The 21451-nt window shown below is 50.4% G+C and overlaps 2 protein-coding genes across 2 annotated transcripts; both read left to right on the forward strand.

Annotated features, from left to right (window-relative positions):
- The first annotated feature begins 1553 nt into the window (after positions 1–1553).
- Positions 1554–11060, forward strand: LOC117894494. Its single transcript, XM_034801602.1, has 18 exons — positions 1554–1685; positions 1743–1783; positions 1854–2159; positions 2354–2481; positions 2818–2922; positions 3155–3343; positions 3400–3530; positions 3593–3703; positions 4309–4403; positions 4475–4571; positions 4634–4726; positions 4791–4946; positions 5013–6951; positions 8239–8343; positions 8415–8596; positions 8654–8830; positions 8887–9209; positions 9270–11060. The coding sequence occupies exons 1-18, from the start codon at positions 1630–1632 to the stop codon at positions 10919–10921; spliced, it is 5886 nt and encodes a 1961-aa protein (XP_034657493.1). The 5' UTR covers positions 1554–1629; the 3' UTR covers positions 10922–11060.
- A 1110-nt stretch (positions 11061–12170) lies between these two features.
- Positions 12171–21439, forward strand: LOC117893110 (laminin subunit gamma-1). Its single transcript, XM_034799546.1, has 10 exons — positions 12171–12270; positions 14836–15236; positions 15377–15504; positions 15568–15695; positions 15761–16375; positions 16790–17201; positions 17260–19848; positions 19906–20242; positions 20309–20609; positions 20681–21439. Exons 2-10 carry the CDS (start codon positions 15045–15047, stop codon positions 20890–20892), a joined length of 4914 nt encoding a protein of 1637 aa, XP_034655437.1. The 5' UTR covers positions 12171–12270; positions 14836–15044; the 3' UTR covers positions 20893–21439.
- The last annotated feature ends 12 nt before the right edge of the window (positions 21440–21451 follow it).

Here is a 21451-nt window from a genome sequence, read left to right on the forward strand (position 1 = left end):
TAGTTTTCAGTTTCGGTTCCACCTAATAAAAAGCAAAATGTATTCCAATTTTTTGTGTACCGCTTGACCCACATTCTCGAGTCTCGAGGGCGTTGGTTAGTGCCCAAAGATTTATGGCGGCACGCGGCCAAAACTGCAATCGAACATGGAAAGCCACTTAGGCCTATGGCAGCGAGGCGTGGCATTTGGGTCAGCGTGTGGCACTTTTCAAGTTCAGCTGCACCTGTCACAGAATCAGACACAGAAAGTGTCTCCGCGCACAGCGGGTAATGAACCCATTATGGGGGGCTGGCTACACGTGCGCGGATTTCACGGGGCATTCAGGGTCGACAAATAAATTTTGTTGTTAATTAAAGCCTCAGAGCGAAAGAACTTCATTTAATTAAAAGCGCAAAAACGAGAGTGAAATCAGAGAAAGGAAAAGGAAAACACACAGAAAACACAGCGCCCCAAAACATATTTCAATAGTTGGCGGCGCTCCCCTGACACACAGAAACACAGAAAGAACTGCGGGAAAATCCTATATACAAATATATGTGTACAAATATATGTATTTACATGTGTATTTGTGTGTTTTGTGTGTTAGAATTCGCGATTTTCTTTATCAACCCTTGCATGTTTGATTTTCATTTACATGAACAGAACGTGGAATGGGTTTCGGGGGTTCTGGCAAAAGGAGAGGCACTGTAGCCGGACAGTAGCCAAGAATACAACGTGACTCAATATTAACACAGACACAAACACACACATAGACCACTCGTAGCACTCGTAGGACCATCTAAATGGACATTCGAAGCAGTCCTGTGCTGGTCTGGTTACGCCCGGACACGGCGTTGTTATCACATGCCGCTGGCGATTTTTACACTCATTCGTCTTCGTTCCAACTGGGCGAGGAAGTCAGCTAGCTAGCTCCGGTGCCTCGTGCCCCACTGCCCCTCTGTACGTGCTGCCTTGATGGCGTTTCCCTACCGCAATGTGCTGCCTGGTGGCTTGCCCTTCTGTCTATGTAAATTCCTTTACGTTCCGCTTGGCTGTGTGTGCGTTTTGGGCACGTTTTGGCTTTGATAAGTTGGCCATGGGTTGGTCGGTAGCTTGGCTCCTCTCCTCTCCTCTCTGTCTGTTCTTCATTCATATTCATTCATTATTAGAAAAAATTCAGCATTCGCTGGTGTCTGTGTCTCTGTGTGTGTGTCTCTAGGTGTATTTGTGTTAGTCCGTTGTCCTTTTGGATGTTGGTCTTTTGCGCCTTGCTGGCCTGGTCAGCGCTCTAAGCCGTTCAGTCTGCGCATAAGGCTCCTCCGACGCGCTCAGCCAAAGGACGAACTTAAAACTGGCAAATTAAATAGTTTTCCCTTTGCCCATAAACTGAGATTAAGACTTGCCCAAGCAGTTGCAAAGTTTAAAATTAATGTCAGAGTGTGCAAAATTAATTATTAAGCAATTTCGAAGCTCCTTATCTGTGACTAACTAACGAGAGTATTAAATGTGACTATGTGACTGTGTAAATTGTGATTAAAATAATTAGCAACTTAAACTAAAAATTCGCAGAACAACTCGGGTGTCACGTCGCCACATCAATTGTCTGTCACCTGGGCACCGCCATGCGACTTGCATAAGGGTGGCTGGCAAATGCAGAGCAGCGCCGATGAGAAGAGGGAATTCTATCGTGGACAGCGGGGAAAGGGGTGAGTAGCAGTCTGAGAAAATTCCCCCTGCACTTCTCACACAATTATTAAACACAGAACCGCATCGCAGGAGGACAATAGATCGTATGAGCTAAACGGTACGGCACAAAACTTTCATTCCACATCCTCTCCCTCTCAGCCTGTGTTCTCCATCCAATTCCCGCACAGATTTCCAATCACAGAATCAAAGCAGCGACGCCGAGAGCAGCCACCACGAGCCACCACACTTTATCGTTCAGTGTCCTCCTCGTGCTCGTCCTCCTTCACAACTGTATGAAGATGGCGGCACTGGCGATGTTGACGATGAGGAGGACTACTCAATATCCGTATCGGCAATAATGCAGCGACGTGCCAGTGTGCGCGGCTATCGAGGAAAACGTGGCAGTCGCAATTCGCGACGAGCATCTAGTCCCATGGATCACGTGCTGGATAGTGTGGAGCGGCGACGCTCCAGTGTCTATACGACAAGTTCAGGCAAGACTCACTCCAGATTTCCCTTAGTTAACGAGCCAGCTGCCAGCGTCCCTCTAGTGGCTCGGCTAATCAACGTCTAGGGGCCTCTTTTCTGTAATTTCGGGCAGGCTACGTGCGGCCATTTAGGCCCGTCTCGAGCGCAGCCCACTCTGGCGTATGTGTAATGTGATTTTGCTTTGGTTTTTACTTCACAGAGGAGGGCACCAATCAGGAGTCCACGCAAGAGCAAATCTTTGAGAACATACGCCTACACAAGGAGGTTATACAGTCGGTGAAATTACAGCCATGGCCCATCCGCAAGAAGCTCAAGCTGGTGCGGCAGGTGGGTAGGCCCAAGACAGTGGGAAGAGTGGGGAGTGGAGGGGTAGGAGTAGTGGCCACAAAACTGGGCGCGTTCGTTTTCACGCTGCTTGTCAGGTCGTTGAAAATGTTACGACCCGCCCTGCTCCTACTCCTCCCTGCCTTTTGAACACTCCACTCATCAAAATCCTTTAGCAAACTTTTCGATTTCATTCACACCAAACCCTAACCCTCCTGCTCCTCCTTCTTCTTATCTTTCTTCAACGTTTCTTTCTTCCCCGTCTTGTGGCTTCGCCCTGGCATTTTTAATGATGTTTGGACTTGGATGTGGCGCCCCCCTTTGTGTATGTGTTGACAGGCCAAAACATATGTGGCACGCCACGAGGGCGCGCTTCAGGAGCGTTTCGCCATGTCACGCAGCACCCGAGACTTGTGGGCGAGGTTTAAAATTTTAATGGCGGCAGTAAGTGATTTTTCCCTCCCTCCCCAAACAAGTAGCAAAATTGTCAGTGCAGTGTGCAGAATATTTATGTTTACACAATTTATGGGGCCACTTTCCGGCACTGGCAGGACATTCAATAAATCTCCTCCAACAGACGCATAATTCACAGAGTTATGTGGCTTGGCATTCACTTGAAATGCAATTAAAATACGAACTCCCTCATGTGCTTCTCCTTTCCCCTATTTTGCTGCAGCGCTGGCGACACTGGAAGCGGGAGACCACCAGCTTCCTTACCGTTCTCATACCCTGGGAGCTGCGCATTAAGGAAATCGAATCGCATTTCGGCTCTGGCGTCGCCTCCTATTTTACATTTCTGCGCTGGCTGATGTGGGTCAATATTATGATAGCCATACCGCTGGTGGCATTTGTTATTGGACCTGAGGTGGGTTGACCCTTGGGTGTTCCTCTCCCCCTTCATTTATTGTGTCTCTCCCGCAGTACTTTGCCACAAAACACGGCGAAACGGATCCCCGAAAACGCATGACAGACGCTGAACAAAATGTCGCTGGCAATCTCTTTACATTCTGGGAATTTGAGGGTTTCCTCAAGTATTCACCTATGTTTTATGGGTAAGTTTATGGACTAAACCTCTGCTCTACTCTCCTCTTATTATCTCTCTCCCTCTGTTTAGCTACTACTCAAGCACTTCCGGCATTAGCGTTTCCGGCTACAAGCTGCCCTTAGCCTATTTCCTCACCGCCGTCATGGTGTACATCTACAGCTTTGTGGCCACGCTGAGAAAGTGAGTAAGGGATGGGGTTCCTCGGGCAAACACTTCATTAATTCGCAGATCATCGAAGCCAAACGTCAGACGGCGGCTCGTTAATTAATTAAACAGAAAAACTGAAGCGCTGATTAAATAATACAAAAATCTTGGCACGGGCGTGTCTGCCAGAACCAAAGAAACTTTTGTACTAGAACACATAAAAGAATTGACCATTTATGAGTTACGCACGCACACGGTGGGGGTGGGTGTGGGGGCTGTGCCCCAGACACGTGCTTGACTGTGTAACGGCGGAAACGGAAACGAAAGTGAAACGGGCAAAACGCCATTTTGACCATTGGCCTGCTCCCAGGCCATTTGGTTGGCTGCTGCCTGCTCGCCTTTAATGGCTTTGTCGGCATTATGCTGATTTCGTAATTGAACAAAGTAGCAATGTCAACAGGGGCCGCCCGCCACTGACCTTGCCACTTGTCGTGGCACGTGCTCAGAGTGCGTGAATTGTGCGTATGTTTATGCGGCATTAGGATAACTGGAAATGGAATTGGGGCTTGGGTTTTGTCAGGTTTTCGTGCACAAATTATGACTTGTAAGCGGGTGAAACTTTTCGCTCTCCCACTTCACAGAATGGCTGAGAACTCGCGCAACTCGAAACTTTCCTCGAAGGATGATGAGTGCGTCTTCTCGTGGAAGCTCTTCACCGGCTGGGACTTTATGATTGGTAAGAGCCACAGCTGAGCTGCAGTTACAGCAACTTTTGCAACTTTCCGAGCCACTTTCTTCCACCCACAGGACACGCGGAGACGGCGCATAATCGCATTGCATCCGTGGTTGTGGGCTTCAAGGAGGCACTGCTGGAGGAGGCCGAAAAGAAGAAGGATAATCGCAAGTAAGTCACAAATTAAAGCCAGTCGCTGGGCAATAATCAATGTGCAATCCCCGCCCTTTCAGCTGGCGCGTAATCCTGCAAAGAATTCTGGTCAACATATTGGTATTGGTATTGCTGGGTCTCTCGGGTGCCACGGTGGTGCTGCTGGTTAATCAGTAAGTAGGGAAAGAGGAGCAGTAACCGCCACTGATTGTTGGCTTTAACTTTTCCCCTCTGCAGCTCTGAGGATTTGGCCAAACATGACAATTGGCTGAGTCGGAATGCCGTGAACGTGACCATGACGCTGCTCTCCTTCTTTTTGCCCATGATATTTGAGGCTTTGGGTTTGTTTGAGAACTGGCACCCAAGGCAGCAGCTGAGATTGCAGCTGGCAAGGTGGGAAAACAACGAACTGAAAAATTCTCCTAGAAGTTGCCTCATCCTTTGCTTACTTCCCCGCAGAATTATGATTCTCAACATGCTGAATCTGTACTCGCTGATGTTCTCCTTCATCTACAAGATCAACAGCAAGGAGAAGCCGCTGCAGCTGCTCAAACTGGAGAATGAAACCAACACCATGGAGCTGCAGCATCTGCTAAGCTCCATTGAGGCGCTGCGTGCCATGACGCCCACAACGTCCCTCTACAGCGACAGCACATCGGAGGGACTGTTTGACGAATCATCCACCTCGACCGCGGCCTGGGGCGAGGATGGTGGCAGCAGCACCACCGATGGGCTCTACTCCACCACAGCTGCTGCTGCTGCGGCGCTGCTAGCCACTGGAGTGCAGCGTATCAAGTGCTATAATATGACTTTTAAATGCTCAAAACCCATACGAACCATCATCAGTGCAAAGAACTTGGCCACCACATTGATGCTGCTTAATCTGACGACACCAACAGTGGTGCCATCCACCAGATTGCCTACGACTTTGGCTACTACTCTGCCCACTACTTTGCCAACGACTCTGCCTACGACTCTGCCTACTACCTTGCCCACTACTCTGCCCACAATTCGCACCACGGAGCCAACTACAACTACTACTACTTCCCCTTGGACAACGGTTACCACTGCAGCTACCACTTTAAGCACAGAGCCAAGCACAGCGACATCTTGGACCAGCACTGTGCCGCCTACTACAAGCACCACTGAAGCACCTACCACAACGCAAGCGCCCACGACTGTCAGCACAAAGGCAGCGACTGTCAGCACAAAGGCAACGACAACCACAACCAAAGTTCCAACAACTTTACGGCCAAATACAACAACTTCTACCACCACCACCTTAGCACCACCCAAAAAAGAAGACGAAGAGGACGAGCCACTCTACTACACCACCGACAAGGACGACGAAGATGTCTACGACTACGGCAGCGATGAGCCGCTGGCCTCAGCCTCCACAGTGGCGCCAGACACTGAGAACTTCTCCAGCTACACAGATTACTCGGAAGAGCCGCCGTCCGTTTCAGCAGATGACTACGAGGACACGGCGCAAGGGGATACCACACAACAGTCGGATGATCCGCTGGCTCAGATCTTGGAACAATTCGATGAGGCAGAGGAAAAGTCACCAAAAAGTCGCACGAAAAGAGCTGTGGGCGAGCCACCTGTGTGGCGTACGAGCAAGTACAGTAGAAGACATCGAAATGAGTCAAATGGATACACGGGCAGACAGGCAGCATCCACCACAGAGTCTGGGAATACGCCGCAAAATCGTTTTCCCGTCTACAGACCACCGCCCTATAGACCGGCGAGGACAAGCACCACGGCGAGCAGCAAACCCACCAAGCGGATACTCACCGAAGCGGAGTGGAACAATCTCATAAATCAGTTGAGAAACAGAAAAAGAACCACCACCAGGGCCACACCCACAACCACAACGAGAAGAACACGCGGCTGGTACAGAACCACAACCGTGGAGAGCAGCTCCAGTACCAGCGAGGATTACACATCCACCACAGAGTTTGGCACGGAATCGAGCAGCCCAGAGAGCAGCACCAGCAGCAGTAGCTCCACCACCACAGAGGATGATTATTCCTACACAGATCGTTATGGCAAGACCCCGTACTACATAGGATACGGGAATGTGGCGGAGATTGGCAGCACCGTCTACTACGACGAGGATAGCGAGTACCTCGAGCTCTGTGTGATTACAGTATGTCCCAAGGGACCAGAGGATGACATATTCGGTGTTGGCACCACCACCGATGGGTTGGAGAGCACCACCCAAAGCAGCGACAGCAAACATCTCTCCACAGTGAAGCTAACGCCGCTGGAGCGTAAGATGAAGCGACTGCGGGAGGTGCAGCTGGCGATTAAGCAAATCCAAACAAACTTGACGACCATGTGCTGGGAGACTTCCCTCGGCCAGGAGCTATCAAAGGTCATCGTTTTCGATGGGGTGAGTACAAAGGAGAAAGAGAGATAGAGAAAGCCACAGTTTAAAAGTGAATTTATCAGCCCAGAAGGAGCTATCAATATCCCGCATGCCCAGACTCCCGGGAACTCTCTTTCTGTATCAAAATCTATTTAGACTAAAATATGAGTGGACCCAAAGCGGGGGAGGGAGGAGTATCTGTAGCTGTGTACGCAAGGGGCAGGCCCACACACAGCAGGGAAATTCTCTTGTGCATTTTGAGCGTGAAATCCCGTTTAGCTAAATTATCCGGAAAATGTAACGCAAAATTTGTTTTCCGAGCCAAAATCAAATCTAGAAAAAAACCTAAACCAAACCCAAGAATCCACTTGACTTAAAAGGGCCAAAGCGAAACTGTGAATGGAGGAAAAATCTGTAGCAAAGGAAGCACAAAGCGAAAAGTATTTTATCATCATAATCGCTCTCGGGAGTCTTTTTTCCATTGATACAAAACGCAGCTGGCAGTCGCCTTCCGCCCCCCAGGCGCTGTGCAATTCGCAATCGAAAATTTACATAAGCCATAAGCAGAATTGTGAACTTTGGCCCCAGCGTAGGGCAAGTCTGGGAGTCTCAAGTGTCGATTGGCATCCCCATTCGCTCAACTTTAAGTCTAATCGTAAACAAATTCCAACGGAATTGGTAAAGTTTTCAAGGTTGCCCCATCGATAGCGATGTTATCTGAACTAGACTGGTGGCCATTGGGGAACTCAATCCAGGGGCTTACTTTTACCCATTTTATTTCGTACTTAACATTTGTCCGACATTCGTGTAAACTGCCATGGACCCTGGGTCAAGGTTGAGACAACAGAAATGGGTCTGATGCGATGCCCAATTTGATTATGCAGCCCGACATGGCGTACATAATCTCTATTAAACGATTTAAGCACATAAATTAAGCAAGTTAAAGGCAGGACGGGGGCAGGAGCAGGACTTAAACGCATTTATGCTTTACGCATAACAAAAAGGCTCGCCAAGGAGGTGGAGGAAAGGGAGGAAATTGAGTGCGCTTCGGTGCTCCATTTTTGGTTGGTTTTCGATTCGACTTTGCGGGTCACGTGCTCGTGCATGAACAGCGGCAACAAAATGTATTGGAGGAGGAGAACTGGGATTATGCTGGATAGTTCGGCAAGACATAAACTACAAGACAAAGGATGCAATGACAGGGAGCGGGACAGGGACAAGACCCTCTTACATGTGTCTTAGGAGCTTTAAAGTGTCCTCCAGTCTCGAGTCTAAAATCATTTTAAACCCCAACCTTTTGCTCATCCACAGCTAATGTCCATTGTGGCGCCGCTCTGCATAGACTTTCTGCGTGCACTGTTTGTGCGTTACGTCAATCAAAACTGGTGCTGGGACATGGAGAAGACCTTTCCACAGGTGAGTACAAGCTCTGCCTGGTCCCTTCAGCTGCGACTATGACTAATGTGCGGCTTTGTTTTGGGGGGCAGTATGGCGACTTCAAGATAGCCGAGAACATCCTGACATTGATTAATAACCAGGGCCAAGTGTGGATGGGCATATTCTTCTCGCCGGGCCTGGTGCTCATCAACCTGGTCAAGCTGATGATTATGATGTACTTTCGCTCCTGGATCGTGCTCACCTGCAATGTGCCGCACGAGGTGGTGTTCAAGTGAGTGCCGTAAAGTGGGCTAATGGGCTGCTAATCCAAGAGTTTGTCTTCTTGCAGAGCCTCCAAGTCAAACAATTTCTATCTATCGCTGCTGCTGACAATGCTCTTCCTTTGCGTGCTGCCCGTGGGCTATGCCATTGTCTGGCTGCGACCCTCCTGGCACTGCGGACCCTTCTCGGAGTACAATCGGATTGCAGAGTTTATTACAAACACCACACGGAATGCGCTGCCCAAGTGAGTGATTGAAACTGCCACCAAATGGGGCACCAAATGAGTCTTTGCCCTTACAGACAACTCCACGAGCCGCTGGACTATCTGACCTCATCGAGCACTGTGATTCCGCTGCTGCTGCTGCTCATTCTCATCATCTACTATCTGGTGTCGCTGACGGGTGCGTTGCGCGAGGCCAACCAGGATCTGCGTACGCAGCTGCAGAAGGAGCGCGAGGAGGAGCGCAAGAAGATCTTCAAGGTGCCGGAGGTGAAGCAGGCGGAACCCACTGCCACAACGTTGACAAATCGCTGGCGCAAGGTTCTCGAAGCATCCTCGCCAGTCACGCCCACACAGCAGCCAGATTTCGATACGGAGGAGTACAAGAATCAGGCGAGGAAAGGTGAGTGTCCCCATCCCAGTGGAAAAGTATTGCAATCTCAGCTTGTAAATCATTTTGCAGAGCTCATCTCACGCATCATGAAAAAGGCGCTGCGCAAAGGCTCCGCCACCTCGGACGAGGACTCGTTTGTGCGACGCGACGATGACGATACGGACACTGAGCACCAGGACTCGCTGCCCCACGATGAGGAGGCCAAGGACAAGCGATTCGGCCTGTCGCGACTGCAGCAGATTCGTCGCACCAGGAAGCCCTCGCTGGTGGACATTGTGCAGATTGCCAAGCAGGAACGGGCCCGTGCCAGCTCCATTGTGGCTGCCAATGGAGGGGGAATCGGAGCGCCCAGCAGCTCTGGGGCGGCGGGTGGCAACTTTCCTGCGAAGGAGCAGCATCCCAAGAGCCGTTTCAAAGTGGAGAAACACGAGCGTCGGGATAGGGGCAGCAGCATGAAGGAGAAGGAGAAGGAGAAGGAGAAAAAGGAGCCCAGGCACAAGCAACAGCAGGCGCAGCAGCAGGCACAGCCTCCGCCCTATGAGTCGCCCAAGGACAATGAACATGATCCGGATACAAATTCAAGGATTGTCAGCGAACGTCGCGCCAGTTTGCTGCGTCGCCACAAGCAGCAGCAGGGGCAGGGGGAGGAAGGGCAGCAGGACGAGACACCAGAGCCGCAGACACCCACGACAGAGCCAGAGCTCCAGAGAGTTGAACAGACGGAGGGGGAGGAGCAGTGCACACCCGTAACGCCTCCGCTGGCCAAGAGCAAATTTCACATCGTTGACGAGAAGAAGCCGCCGCAGGAGCTCGAAGATAAACCCTTGCCATCGCCCAAGGAGAGTGGCGGGGGAGGCGGAATGGGCAGCGGCCTCGAGGCTATTGGCCTGGGAAAGTTCAAGTTTCGCAAGCACAAAATCAAGTCAAATAATGCGGTTGCTGCCCGGCCAGAGCCCGAAGTGTTCAAGTTCGATGAGCGGAGTGTGGAGCGGAGCAAGGGAGGGACGAGTGGACCTCCGGATGCGCCCGCCTCGGAGCACCTCAACAGCGAGCTATCAGCTGGCGGTGAGGAGCCCCCGAACCTGCCCTCACCCACGCCCAGTCAGGGCCACCATCAGCGGCAGTTGTCGGTGCTGTCGCGACAGGGACGCAAGAAGATTGGCTCGCTGCTCGCACTGGTGCGCGAGGCAGTCAACCTCAAGAAGGAGGATGTGGAGCAGGGCTCCGATGAGTCTCCCGGTCCCACCACGCCCACATATTTGGCCTACACACCGCCCCCACCGCCGTCAGTATTGTCGAGCAACTCCAGCGCCACGGCCCTCGAGATGCCACCCACACCGGAACCGGAATCCCCCACGCCCAGTGCACCGCTGCATTTTGGCAGCAGCAGCTCCTCAGCGCCGGGTCGTCCACATTCGCGGCCGCCCAAGCCGCCAGCGGGTGCGTCTGCCCCGACAGCCACCATGGATGACTTGGAGGAACTGGATATGCCCGGTCCCATCACATTCCCCAACCGCAGCGCCTCCCAGCGACGACGCACCATGCGGCAGGACTCGCAGAGCTCCGTTTGGTCGGACAACATCCCCACAATCACCATCAGCACCACCGGCAGCGATGAGTGCATTGTGGAGGCGCCAGTGCCGCCACAGAATGGTCTGCCAGGGCCCACTGTCAACATTATCAAGATCAACATTGAGGATGAAGAGGAGCAGCATAAATAAAGGGATTTTTCCTTGTCCTACAAGTGCCTTGAACGCCAGATTGTCTTCTAAAACGAAGGAATTAGTCTTCTTCCCACACTGACTCTCTCTCTCTCTCTCTCTCTCTGTCTCTTTCTATCCACTCACAATTTAGCTTGAATCTTGTATCTTGTTCTTCTTTAACTGACTAACAAAAAAACAATGCAAAGATATTTTAATTCATTTAATCATTAAATAGTTTAATATTCCTATGAAAAATTGAAATAAAAACTAAATTTATGGCACAAAAATCGAGTTAATTTATAAAAATGGTTTCTAACACAGCAGCGGGTTTCAATTTGAAATTGTGCGCTCCAAGCACAGTGTGGGCAAACGTCTCCCGAGAAGCTTTCAGCTCTACAAAGTTTATTTTACTTGTAGTTCCAGAAACGTACGCAGGCTTCAATGGCGCCAGTGTACAAATATTTTAATGTGAATTTCGATCATTTTTTAATTTTTTTAATTTGAAGTGGGAGACTGATCTTGAATTTTAACAACTAGTAACTCATGTATGTACCTTTCAAATAAATAATGCATTAAACTTTGCCCACAAAAATGTGTCCACACGTCAGAAAATTGTTCAAGCATCGATAAAAAATTAACAAAAATCTGTTGGTTCTGAAACTTAAATTTTAACAACTAATTATTGTAGTTCAAAATTAAATATGGTTTTAACCTTTGAATATAAACATATATTAGATAGTATAGATATTCATAGCAAGGCTCCTCAAAATAACAGCTCAGATTTGCTATTAATAAATGATAGTTCCGCTTGCTATTTCAGTACATAAAAATCTATATAAAAATGTATTTAAAAGTATCATCCAAAGATTAGTTGTTTGAGCATCTGAATTTTATTTGAAGCTCAGCTCGAGCAGCATCTAATTTCTTCAATGAAACCGAAAGTGCGGGGCAACGTTTGTCGTACAATAAACCCTCCTATCAGCTGCCCCCGAGCGATAACCTGCTAACTCCAAAAACTACAAACTAGGCAGAAAGTAGAGCAGAGAGCACACAGCTTCCTAGCAATTACCGAAATCTATGTAGAGATAATTCTTATGAGAAAATCACTGCTCAAATATTTAACAGATTTAATGGAGGAATATTAATGGAGAGAGCATTAAAGTGCGAGTCGAGTACTACGAAACTGAAGTCCAGCAAGATCTCTGAGCAAAAGAGAGCCACAGCCGTTCTGCTCTGTTCTGCTCACTGCTCTGCTCCGCACAGAGTTTCACTCGACTGAGAGTTTCGATCGTGCGATCGTCGTCGCATTCCTCGTAAATCCGTTGAGCGTTGCGGTTGTTGCCTGTCTCTCTCCCGAGCGACGACGAGTAAGTGTTCGGTGATCTCGGGTGTGTGCTCTGGAGCCCCACTCCATTGTACTTGTACTTGTGGCTGTGGCTGTGTGTGTTGCGGAGGAGTCTCAAGTTTTCTTGGGTCACTTTAAGTTTTCTGTTTTTCGACCAGGAACCCCAGGCGAAAAGAAAACCTCTAGATAAAAAGTATCTTGTAATTTGTGGCCCATATGACAAAGTGTTTACTCGAAAGGTTCTTGCCTTCGATGTGCTGATACAATTACACGAATGGAAACAACTACAATGTGGTAGGGAACATAATACGAGTCGAGTGGAGTGGAGTGGAGTGGAGTGTGCGAGGCGACGACCAACAGTCAGCAGAAAAGTGAAAAGGCAGAAAAGAGTCCGTAGAAAAATCCAAATATGCTGAAAAGTGTGCACAGTCTTACACTGAAAACTGAATGGAAATAACTTAACCCCTGCAACAAATGTCCTATAAATAATATTTTGGAGGAAGATCCCCCAAAAAGTGTCGGGCAAAGGCAGGAGCGGCCAACATGTGTTCCGTGGACTACCTAAAAACACCGAAAAAAACAAGAAACCGAAACAGAAAATGTATCTACCACAAAAATAGCCGATAAATAAACGAAAATAACAACGGGCCAGTTGCAGCGCTCTGTGCATCTGTGAGATACGAGAAACGCGGTTCGGAGTTCGGAAAAAGTATCTTGAGTGCCTTTCGGTCGGGAGTGCTCTTTTTTGAGTGGTTTCTTTTCTGTTTTCCCTTTGCTCTACCTGCTGTGTACGTGCTGCGAGTGTTCCTGTGTGTGTGTGTGTGGTGAAGCAGTGGATAAAAACAAACGCTGCAATAAAGATACAGGCCAAAAGGTGCAAACAAAAACGCAGTTTCAAACGCCACAGCAGGCAGGGCAGGGGCTCCGGCCGATCGTTTCGTTTCGTTTCGGATCTGTGGCTCCCAAAGCCAAGTCGTCTTTATATAGAGTCTGATATCACACACTAGGCGGCGACGGGCTAGTTCGTAGCCCCAAATTCTTATCGCAAAAGGAACTCGAACTCGTGTGCGCGTATCGCCCGCGTCTCCATACAGTCGGCTGCCCCACTCCCGCTGCCACAAATGAAATCTGAATGGAGCGGATGTTCATGCGAGTCTATATACTCACTACATAAAGATCTGTTCATGCTTATTGTGTGCACATACTCGGGTAATACTATCAGTGTGGTGCTGCTGCTGGCTGGCTGGTATGTTGGCCTCAGCTGAACTCGCGCAAAGGGTTTCCAGAGGCCTGAAATCGGGAGGGAGAGTCTCCGGAGAGGCAGCCCCCAGCCTGACAACACAACACCCAGAAACCAGAAAAAGATTCTACTGTGCCGCCGAAACGAAGCCGTTCTTGTGACCCCAGGGACGGCGCTGATAAGCCAAAAAAAAACCAACAAAAAAACATAATACACAACTTAAATTTTGTACAAGAAACGAAACAACTAATCGGAATCTGAAACTGAAACTGTGTTACGCCTCAGTGGAAATTAATTGTGTACCCATTGATAAAAGACAAGAAAAAACGAAGACAAATTTGTGCAAACAATCGAGAAACCTACAGACAAACGTCTGCAGTGGGGCATAAATATTAGCATCATTGGAATAGAACGAGACATGAAATGGAGAGCAGCGTGAAGTTCCAGGAATTTAATTTTAGGAAATTTTAAATTATCAAAGAATTGCAGAGGAATCTTCTTCCTACTCCTCGTGACGGTATCAGCTTGCAACTCTCACATTCCGAATCTTACCCACGAGAACTGGAATTTTCTTGTTCACCAGAAGGCGAGCAACACAAAAAGATCTTTTTGCTTTCTTCTCAACTTACTTGCCATGCCAGAGGATGTTGCGCTACGAGTGATATCATCGCCAGGCAAATATTTGCTAATTAGTGGCACAGTCTAACCGAACCGTCTAACTGAATTCATACATAAAGATCTAAGCTCTGCCTAAATGAATCTAGCCTTGTGTGGGGTTTAAGAATGCATCCAGCACATGCAGCAAACATTTTGAGCCGCAACTCATTATTAAATGGCACAGCAACATGTGAATGACTGGACTGGAGTGAATGAAATCATCGGATATAATTATTTCAAGAGTTCCCAAATAGCGCAAATACAGGGCGGAGAGGGCAGGGAGACTGTTGTACATTATAGGAAGCAAACATAAGGCACAGAATTGTTCAGAGCTCATTTCCAGTCACATATCTTTGAGTTTATTTATATGTCTCTGTCTCTGTCTCTCTGCTTGCGGCTTTGAAATTTTCATTTGCAGTTTTTGTTTTTTTGTGTTCTTTTGTGTGTGTTTTTTTCCCCCTTTTGTTTACCCAAAATGTATGTACTACTGGGAAGGCCGGGGGCCAGACGCGTCTCATTGCGTGAACAAAGTTTATTTTTCGAGCCATTTCGTTGCCGCTTGCCCGACGAACTAATTAAAAATATGAAAACCAGCGACCGGCAGCGTTTGGTCTTCCATCCAATATGTGGCACACATGTGGCCAGGCCAGATTTGATATTAGTTGACTCACAAACCCATGCATTTTCCAGCATATGACGGAAGTCGCTCATCAATCTCCTCCAGCAGCAGTGAAAAGGAACAACGAACCAACTTCAGTTATGAATTGAGCTGTGGAAGAAGGATAAACCCAACCAGAAACACGCCAAATCGATCAGTTTAACCCCCAAAATATACTGCCAACCCAGGAGAGTGCAGAATCCAAGCCAAAGGCCAAGTCCAAACCCAACGAAAACCCACCATGAAGCGCAGCAGGTGGAGCTGCGGCTCCTCCTCCACAGCGCGTTTGCTGCTCGCCGGCGTTCTACTCTCCTGCTGTACCCCCCAAGCACTGGGCGCCCAGCGCACGACCATAAACTCCGCCGGACACGAGCTGCGTGCGACGACTTTTATGCCGGCACTGGAGTGCTACGATCCCTACGGCAGACCGCAGGTAAGTGCGGGCGGGAGCGACACATTTGTTTGTCCCACAAACCAATTGAAATAAATTAGAAATTCGGGGGAAAAGATACAAACTAATTGAGCAATTAATGGAATTCATTCATTCATTCATTAATTTATTCTCTTTTGTAGAAATGCCTGCCCGAGTTCATCAATGCCGCATACCAACTGCAATTCGAATCCACCAACACCTGCGGCGAGCAGAGCGACACACATTTTTGCATACAGAATCCGAATCACAAGAATTGCGAATTTTGCAGGTGAGTTGTGGACAGACACATCAGGAACAAATCACTTTATAAACGATTATTTCTCCCTTGCAGATACGAAGATCACAATCCCTCATTTCTGACGGACTTGCATGATCCACAGAATCCATCCTGGTGGCAATCGGAGACCATGTTTGAGGGCATACAGCATCCCAATTATGTGAATCTGACGCTGCATTTAAGTGAGTAAATCAAAGATAAAAGTCCCGACAATCCAGCTAATAAAATGTCCTGAAATTTCCCACAGGAAAATCCTATGACATCACCTATGTGCGCATTCTGTTCCGCTCTCCGCGGCCCGAATCCTTCACCATCTACAAGCGCACCTCGGAGACTGGTGCCTGGATTCCCTACCAGTACTACAGTGCCACGTGCCGGGACACCTACTACCTGCCCGACTCCCGGGCCATACGCAAGGGCGAGGGCGAGGCTCATGCACTCTGCACCAGCGAGTACAGTGACATCTCCCCCCTCCGCGACGGCGAGATTGCCTTCTCCACGCTCGAGGGTCGTCCCAGTGGCATCAACTTTGAGCGCAGCTTGGAGCTGCAGGACTGGGTCACAGCCACCGACATTCGCATCACGCTGGATCGTCTCAACACTTTCGGCGATGAGTTGTTCGGCGATCCGCAGGTGCTCAAGTCCTACTTCTATGCCATCAGTGACATTGCCGTGGGCGCACGTTGCAAGTGCAACGGTCACGCCAGCAAGTGTGTGGCCAGCACGGGCATGCACGGCGAGCGGACGCTGGTCTGCGAGTGTCGGCACAACACCGATGGACCCGACTGCGATCGCTGCCTGCCGCTGTACAATGACGTCAAGTGGAAGAGGGCCACCTCATCGGAAGTTAACGAGTGCAAAGGTAGGCAATACACTGTAGGAAATGGGTGGGAGAGTGACCGGAATGGGTGGGAATATGTTGCAGAATAGGAGACACATTTGGCACAGTGCATGTGCCGCAAACAGGTTGCCACTGTGGACTGCGAGGCTTTCTTTATAAGGAAAAACTACTTTTCCGTTAGCTGCAACTCCTATCCATCAGGCAGCAGACTTCCAATCCATCAAACGCATCAGTCATGTTGCTGCTTTGGTTGTCTGCGGTGCTCCATCCGCTGGTGTCCCCCGTGCAGGCTCAGGCCTGGTCCCGCGATTACAGCCTGCAGACCAATCTGATTGGAACGGGGCCAGCGCTTTGGTATCTGATTAACTGTATAAAAAGGATCAACAGCTACTCGGAAGAACATTCCTTGATGTTTGTTTCTTTCCCCTTTCACAGCTTGCAACTGCAATGGACTGGCGGACAAGTGCTTCTTCGATGCTCATCTCTTCAATCAGACGGGCCATGGCGGCCACTGCCTGGACTGTCGCGAGAATCGCGATGGTGCCAACTGTGAGCGCTGCAAGGAGAACTTTTACATGCGCGAGGATGGCTACTGTGTCAACTGTGGCTGCGACTCCGTTGGCTCCCGTTCGCTGCAGTGCAACAGCCAGGGCAAGTGCCAGTGCAAACCCGGAGTCACGGGCGACAAGTGCGATCGCTGCGACAACAACTACTACCAGTTCGGACCGCATGGCTGCCAGCCGTGTGGCTGTGATGGCCGTGGCTCCCATGAGAACACACCCGCCTGCGATGCGGAGAGTGGCATTTGTTTCTGCAAGGAGAATGTCGAGGGCAGGCGTTGCAATGAGTAAGAAAACAGCTCCACCCCCTCTCAGTCCCTCCCATCTAATGTTCTTTCTTTTAAGGTGCAAACCTGGCTTCTTCAATCTGGACAAAATCAATCGTTTCGGCTGCACGCCTTGCTTCTGCTATGGCCACACCTCCGAGTGCCAGACTGCGCCCGGCTACTCCATCGTCTCTGTGGCCTCCAATTTCAACAAGTTCAAGGAACGCTGGACAGCCATCGATCTGAATCGCCGCGAGGTGGACATCAAGTACAATCAGTACAGTCGCAGCATCGGCACCACGGCCCAGGGCAATGAATTCGTCTACTTCCAGGCGCCCGATCGCTTCCTGGGCGATCAACGCGCCTCCTACAATCGCGACCTCAAGTTCAAGCTGCAGCTGGTGGGTCAGGTGGGGCCGAGTACCAGCGCCAATGATGTCATCCTAGAGGGTGCCGGCAGCAAGATTTCGCTGCCCATTTTCGCGCAGGGCAATGGCATACCCGACCAGAATGTCAAGGAGTACACGTTCCGGCTGCACGAGCATCACGACTACCAGTGGCAGCCGAGTCAGTCGGCACGCGGCTTCCTCTCCATCCTGTCCAATCTGACGGCCATCAAGATCCGCGCCACCTACTCGGTGCAGGGTGAGGCCATACTCGACGATGTGGAGCTGCATACGGCGCATCGTGGTGCTGCTGGACAGCCGGCCACCTGGATCGAGCAGTGCACCTGCCCCGAGGGTTACCTCGGACAATTCTGCGAGTCCTGCGCTCCTGGCTACAGGCACAGTCCGGCCCGCGGTGGACCCTTCATGCCGTGCATCCCCTGCGACTGCCACGGCCACGCGGACATCTGCGACTCGGAGACGGGTCGCTGCATCTGCCAGCACAACACCTACGGCGACAACTGCGACCAGTGCGCCAAGGGCTTCTACGGCATCGCCCTCGGCGGCACGCCCTACGACTGCAAGCGCTGCCCCTGCCCCAACGATGGCGCCTGCCTGCAGATCAACGGCGACACCGTCATCTGCACAGAGTGTCCCGTGGGCTACTTTGGCTCCCGCTGCGAGCAGTGCAGCGATGGCTTCTTCGGCGACCCAACCGGCCTGCTGGGCAGCGTGCAGACCTGCACGGGCTGCGACTGCAACGGCAACGTGGATCCCAATGCGGTGGGCAACTGCAACCGCACCACCGGCGAGTGCCTCAAGTGCATACACAATACGGCGGGTGAGCACTGCGACCAGTGTCTGCCCGGACACTTTGGCGATCCGCTGTCCCTGCCCCACGGCAAGTGCGACCGCTGCAGCTGCTACGACGCCGGCACGGAACAGGACGAGCAGAGCATTTCCCGCTGCGATCAGGTCACGGGACAGTGCCAGTGCAAGCCCAATGTGATCGGACGCGACTGTGGCGAGTGCCAGCCGGGCTACTTCAACATAAGATCCGGCAATGGATGCGAGAACTGCCTGTGCGATCCCGTGGGCAGCTTCAACTCCACCTGCGATCGCTACTCGGGCCAGTGCCACTGCAAGCCGGGCGTTGTGGGTCTGCGCTGCGATCAGTGCGCCAATTACTTCTACGGCTTCTCCTCGGAGGGCTGCAAGCCGTGCGAGTGCGACGAGAGCGGCTCCAAGGGCTTCCAGTGCGACCAGAGCGGACAGTGTCCGTGCAACGACAATGTAGAGGGACGCCGCTGCGATCGGTGCAAGGAGAACAAGTACGATCGCCATCGCGGCTGCATCGACTGTCCGGACTGCTACAACCTCGTGCAAGATGCCGCCAACCTGCATCGCGCCAAGCTGGCCAATCTCAGCTCCACCCTGGACGAGATTGCACGCACCCCGGTGACCAATGACGAGGAGTTCGAGGCCAAGCTGCGTGCCGTGCAGGAGAAGGTGGCTCTGCTCTCGCAGGACGCTCGCGACAATGTCGGCGAGGGCGGGCAGACCTATGCCGAGGTCATTGACGATCTGCACAAGCGGCTGGACAGCGTGCGGGAGCATCTGCAGAGCGCAGACAAGCTGCAGGAGGATGCCAACGTGGAGATAGACAAGGCCCGCAAAAACTACACCATTCTGGATGGTATTACGGAGAATGCAAAGCGGGAACTGCAGCAGGCGCTCGATCTGCTGAACGATGAGGGCACCCAGGCATTGGCCAAGGCCAAGGACAAGTCCGTGGAGTTTGGCCAGCAATCGCAGCAAATATCGGACATATCGCGCGAGGCTCGTGCCCTCGCCGACAAACTGGAGTCGGAGGCGCAATTCGATCTGAAGAACGCCAAGGATGCCATGGATGCCGTGGAGAAGGCTCACCTTTTGGCCAAGAATGCCATCGATCTGCAGCAAAAGATCAGCGTGGAGCTGCGCTCCGAAGTGCGCCTCGAACTGGACCAGGTGAAGCAGTCGCTGGGCGCCGTCGCTCAAACCTCCAAGCAGGCACTGCGCAAGGCCAACGAGGTCTACGACACGGCCCTCACACTCTTCAACGACGTGAACCGACAGACCCAGCCGGACATTGACATCAATCAGCTGAAACAGGATGCTGTGGAGGCCAACGAACGCGCCGACATGCTGCTCAAGCAGATCAACGAGCTGTCCAACAGCAACGGCGAGGTCTTTGCCGATTTTGATGAGGAGCGCACCCTGGCGGAGGTGCTGCTGGAGCGGTAGGTTTCATTCCTTTACCTTACAGAATTGTCTCATTAGTCCCTGTCCCCCCACAGCGCTGACAAGCAAAAACAGGACGACATTGAGCTGCTGGAACGAGCCAAGGCCGCTCACGACAAGGCCACCAAGGCTGTAGAGCAGGGCGACAACACACTGAAGGAGGCGAACAACACTTACAACACGCTCGCTGGCTTCCAGTCGGACGTTCAGCGCTCATCCGAAAGTGCTGCGCAGGCGCTGCAAACAGTGCCAAACATCGAGCAGGAGATACAGAACGCCGAGAGCCTGATCAGTCAGGCGGGTGAGGCCCTGGATGGAGCCAACAAGAATGCCAACGAGGCCAAGAAGAACGCACAGGAGGCGCAGAATAAATATGCCGAGCAGGCCTCAAAGGTAAGCGATCTCCCCTCTCTTTGTTGTGGCCAAATTCTGATTCAATTTTCACTTTCCTGCCCACAGGATGCCGAGCTGATACGCCGCAAGGCCAACGAGACGAAGGTGGCTGCCAGGAACTTGCGCGATGAGGCCGATCAGCTGAACCATCGCGTTAAGCTCACCGAAATGGACATCTTCAAGCTGGAGGAGAGCTCCACCAAAGACGACAATCTGGTGGATGATGCCAAGCGAAAGGTGGGCCAGGCCAAGGCCGATACACAGGAGGCGCAGAAGCAGATCGAGAAGGCCAATGCTGAGCTGACAGCCATCAAGGATGAGTTGGAGAACCTAAAGGACATTAATACAGCGGATTTGGATAAGTTGGGTAGGTTTCAGGCACATGTTTCAGGCACTAAAATAACAGTTAACTAATTTAATTTATCCTCTAATCGTCAGAAAATCGTTTAACCATTGTCGAGGGTGAAATCAATCGCGTGAATCTGACGGGACGCATTGAAAAGTATCGGGAGCAGCGCACCATACAGAAGAATCTGATTGACAAGTACGGCTCCGAGCTGAAGGAGCTGATGAAGGAGGTCGATAATATTGGACAAATATCGAAGGCACTGCCCAACAAGTGCTTTAGTCGCAATCGCTTGGAGCCATAGACGTGGAGTCCCACCTACCACCCAGAATAAAAACTACTTCAATTAACCCTAAGAAACAAGAGACGAGAACAAATCAGATTTATGAATGTAGAACGTAGCCGTTGAATGAAATTATGTAATTTTAGTGCCTTAGCCGAAATATTTTGTATTTAGGTTTTCCCCCACAGAGAGATCAACTAAACCCCACACGTTAAGCTTTAACGCATCATGCCATATATTATAATGCAATCGAATGATGATGCCACTGTCGAGAAAACAACTGCCAGCTGTATGGACTGTATTATATATTAAAAAAAGAAGAAAAACAGAGGAATAAAAGCACAGAAACAAATACGAAAGAGAAAATCATAATCCTTGTAGCTCCAATCAGTTAAACCAATCTGAAATCTATTCTGCATACCTTATATTTTAATACATATTTGTCATCTACGCTTAATGTTTAATGTGCCAATTTGCAATTACCATGTATCTTTGTGTATAAGTTGCCTAAACATTTCCCACACTCTTCAAAATATATAACTTTTGCAACGTTGTAATTTTGTATAAAAACCAAAAAAAA

Source organism: Drosophila subobscura, chromosome J (genome assembly GCF_008121235.1).
Source record: "Drosophila subobscura isolate 14011-0131.10 chromosome J, UCBerk_Dsub_1.0, whole genome shotgun sequence".
NCBI classification, from domain to species: Eukaryota; Metazoa; Arthropoda; class Insecta; order Diptera; family Drosophilidae; genus Drosophila; species Drosophila subobscura.